Here is a 4,356-nt window from a genome sequence, read left to right on the forward strand (position 1 = left end):
GTGTGTGTGTGTGTGTGTGTGTGTGTGTGTGTGTGTGTGTGTGTGTGTGTGTGTGTGTGCGCGCACGCACTGTTTGATGCTAATAAACTGCAAGTTGCTCCCTATTGACTCAGGAAGATCAAAGCAGAACTTACGTTTAAGTAACAGGATGAATTCAACACACTCGGACACACACAGAGACTCTGAACGCAACACTTCACTCCCAACTTGGTTCGTGTTATCACACTCTCTCCTGAGCAAGAGCTTTTAAAAGCCACATCTATTACTGTCACTTTGCTTTAATTGGTCGGTCTTGAGCAAGGACGGGGTTTTTTGTTATTTTTACATGTAAGAGCCATCATCCACTTGACTTTCTGCTTCTTTTTTTTTCAGCAGTCTAACTATTTGTTTCACAAATCACATTCTGATTCGTGCCGTCAGCATAAACCTATGCTATCGTGTTCTAGGGCGCTAACTGCACACGGCACCAGCAGAGTTATTGAAGAGTGGAATTGATGAAAAGAAAATAATTGATGAATTATTAAAAAACCTATTAACAAAGAAGTTGCTTTCTCAAGACTTCTAGAGCTCTGTGGGAAATGATGTGATGTCTCAACGTAGGCCTACGAATAGACCTTCATTTCAGACATTTGGGATCGTCATAGCCGGTATAGTTTAACTAAAACAATAACCAAGGTTCTGCTCTGTCGAAAAAATGCAAAAACACCTGTGTGGATGGGACCATAAGCGTGTAGGGCATTTAACCCTACAGCTGACCACATCCGGCTTATGCTACCAACACGCTGAGCACTTTTACCACACAAGAGTAAGCACAGCTGCGGATATCTGTCAGTGAGGGTTGGTGAAATTGCGGCGGCTAACAAAACGAAATGACTGTACAAAGCAAAACACACACACGCACTCCGAAAAGGTTCGCTCACCTTGAAATTTGGATTCTTCAGGATGAAACCTCGGTACCAGCCTGCAGAGACAAAGCACCATTTTAATTTACAGCATGTGCGTATGAATAATACACCCTGACATCGTTATATCTGGCTTAGACTGCAAGGAGAGACAGCGGCGATATATGGAATACGATACATTTAATAAGAGAAGGACAGGGAAGAGGATGCATGTGTGAGATTTAATAACAATGATCCGGACAGCTGTATATACCAAGAAATTGAATAACAAGCCCACCAGACAGTCAGTTTTATTCCATTTCCGCATCATGTGAAAAAGGGGGCCTGAGACATAAACGGATCTCTGACTGAGTATCTCACCACCAACTGAATGACTCCCCACCGCTAATAAAAAGATCAACACCATTTTTTTTAGATTTTGTCACATGTCATCGGAGCGCTCGAGAGCACTGCGGTACAAGGTAACTTGTTTGCAGTGACCACAGGCTAATGCACAGCAGAGTGAAGAGAAGGGACCTGTAAGACAAAGCCACTGAGAACCCTGTGAACCTGTAACACTTGTCCTTAGCAAGTATGAAAAAAAAGAGGCTACAGCTCGCATATGCTCGCGCCATTACACACTCCAATCTGGGCTCAAATTAGTACATGCTCGATGCTTTAGCAAATCCCAGTCCTGATAGAAACGATCTAATACATTTATATCTGAGGCTTTGAGCTTGATGCTCTTTTCCAAACTGACGATCGGAGCTCATTCCACTGTTGCAATCATTGTAAATCCCTCCAGATAAGAGCATTAGCTAAATAGCTCAAATGTAAATGCATTAGATTATTCTAATCACTGTTGGGTTTTCACCAGAGCGTCTGGGACTTAGGTAGTGCTTTCTCTCCGATTTGTTTCAGGCACGCGTGCTCGCAACAAGCGTTGAGTAATTTGCCTGGGTCCCGCACTGTGGAACACGCGCTCAGTATTTCCGAGGTGAGTCAATTTCTTTTTTCAGCAGCAGAGGTCAAGGACAGTGACGGCTTTCTGAAAGGTTTAATGTCAGTGAAGGGTAGCAAGACATCAGTAAGAAATCAGTAGCATGTGACAACTGATCAATGACCAACCGGGGGTACTTCTGCAAGATTGAAGTAGCTTTGAAGGAACCTTTATGTGCATTTCACGGACACATCCACATTAGGAACATGGAGCATTAGGTGGTGTCTATGAAGAGGTACTTGGGCTCATCTGATGTGGTCTGTGGTGGGAGGACTTTAGATAAAAACTTAACTATATACTGTACACAAATGCATTCACTGCTGTCAGGAACTTAACAAAAGTTTGAGTTAGAGCCGAAAGTCGAAATTCAATTACTGGGGGCGGCGCCTTTTACAGACGGGAGCCCCGTGTCAGCAAAGACACGTTCGCATTATAAGCTCCTGTGTTCTGAAGTGTCAACAGCATCAACATGAGGCAGACCCATTAGTCTGTCTCCACTGCTGTCAGCACCCCGTCTCTCAGCCCGCTCGCTGCTGGCAGGAATTTGATTTTTGTTCCTCCCTTCTGGGCCAAGAATTCCGCTGGCTGTGCTATTGTCTACTTCCTCTGGGCCTTTTTTTAAACCGCAAACATCACAGCCCTCTGACTGGCTGGCTGCACGTCTGACTGACTCTCTCGGTGCGAGCGTTGTCTCCCAACAGGAAGTGAGGCAGAGGGTGTCAAGAGCTCCGGAAGAGGGGAGGTGCGTCTGAGTTTGTGCATGGCTGCTTATCTGTGTTAAGGTGTGCGTAACAGTGCGGCTTTGCTGTTCTGGAAATAAAGAAAACTAAAAGGCCTAAAGACAGAGAGATAATACAGAGCAAAAGGAGAGAATAATCACAATACAGAGAAAGCAAGTAGAGGAGAACAACAGACTCAGCGTGGGCAGGAAGGCGGGAAAAAGCAGCCAGTCTGTGGTGCAGGAAACGGTAGCAAACATGACTTCCACGGGCGTTCACCAAAGACGTGACGCTGCTCGTTTCAATGCAAATGCTGCACCGTGATATAATCCTCAAAAAGACATAAGAGAAGAGTGTGGTATCCGCATGGTTAACTTTGCACGCGTTTGTGCAAATCCTTGTCAAGTAGCGTGTCGGTTTCCGGGCCCGTTTGTGGTTGCATTCATAAATCTGTGGATCGACGCGAGTGTGTGAGCAAGTGCATGTGCAGCCCAGTGTGTGCATGGCTTTATCAAATATTTGGGATAGATTTAAATCCAAGAATGTAACAGCTGTTATTGTTTGATCTGGACATTTAATGAAGCAACTGATTTGTGATTTGAAAGTAACACACAGTGTACATATACTAAGAGCGCACCGCGTGCACACTGTACCTTCACATCTCTCCAGGATCTGCACCGTGTCTCCGATTTCCAGCGGGAGGCCATGCTGGACGGTCCCTCGGAAACTGGCCAGCACTGCAAGAGAAAGAGGCACAAAAAAAACCCACACGAGTTATTTTAACATTCTGAGCAGAGTTATGCAGAGTTAGGAAAAGGTCCTGAGACAACAAGCAGAGCGATACAAAACAAAACCAACACAGAGAGAGAGGGAGCAATCAATAATCTGTGTAGGTGAAATAAACATCAAAGCTTATATAAATAATGAAACATCGCTGTATTTCTGCACAAACACACTTACATAAATACATTCCGTGTCATACAGAATATATGAAGTGGAATTTTTATTTTTTACCAGAACCAAAGTGTATTTAGGCGATTTTAGGAGAAGTGAGCAGCTGCAACTTGGATGTGTGATGCAACTATGTCATGGCAGGTGTATTACCGAGGACCCAATGAAGCGAGTGTGAAATTCATTGCATACGCGTTTGTCGGAGAAAGCTGCAAGCAGCAACACCACGGGCCAAGCTTTCACTGCACTGGTTGAAATAGATGGAGAGCAGATGTAGGGGGTGGGCTTAAAGGGGCATGCGTTTTAGAAACATTAGATCTCAGATTGGGTTTGAAGACTGCATCATTTTTAACAGGAAGCCTGTGCAACAAACTGTGGGTGTGAGGTTGCAATACATGGCCATTTACCAGGGATGGAGGATCTGATAAAGGAAAATAATAGAGTTGCATTGTACGATGGAAGCTAAAATAATACCGTTTTAAGATGATAAAATGTATATAAAAGGAGAATAAGTAAGGATAACCTCCTTACTTATACAGAGAGATGCTGATGGTCCATTAGCAGTGATTGCTACTTCGCACTGTGAGAGTGTAACAGCCATCAGAAGTGAGCGTGATGTCATGTGATGTGCATACAGATACAGAAGCAAAAACTGACAGATCCACCACTGACTGTATACAGTTTATCATCCATCCACACACACAAGCTGCAGAAAGCAAAATTCACACAAGTAGCCTATTCAAACAGCTATGTAAGCAAGCACACACAGACACACACAGACACAGACACAGACACACACACACAC

General features: G+C 44.1%; 1 protein-coding gene across 7 annotated transcripts in view; it reads right to left on the reverse strand.

Moving 5' to 3' along the window:
* dock4b (dedicator of cytokinesis 4b) overlaps nucleotides 1-4,356 on the reverse strand; it is a 96,601-nt gene that overhangs the window by 67,949 nt on the left and 24,296 nt on the right. For all 7 annotated transcript variants that reach the window (XM_031865719.1, XM_031865718.1, XM_031865717.1 and 4 more), the window contains exons 2-3: nucleotides 3,254-3,337; nucleotides 921-961 (exon numbers count right to left, since the gene is read on the reverse strand). In XM_031865719.1, the coding sequence (XP_031721579.1) occupies nucleotides 921-961; nucleotides 3,254-3,337 (125 nt within the window). The remainder of the gene's footprint in view (nucleotides 1-920; nucleotides 962-3,253; nucleotides 3,338-4,356) is intronic.

The sequence above is a fragment of the Anarrhichthys ocellatus genome, unplaced genomic scaffold (assembly GCF_004355925.1).
Source record: "Anarrhichthys ocellatus isolate YVR2014 unplaced genomic scaffold, GSC_Weel_1.0 scaffold33, whole genome shotgun sequence".
Classification (NCBI taxonomy): Eukaryota; Metazoa; Chordata; class Actinopteri; order Perciformes; family Anarhichadidae; genus Anarrhichthys; species Anarrhichthys ocellatus.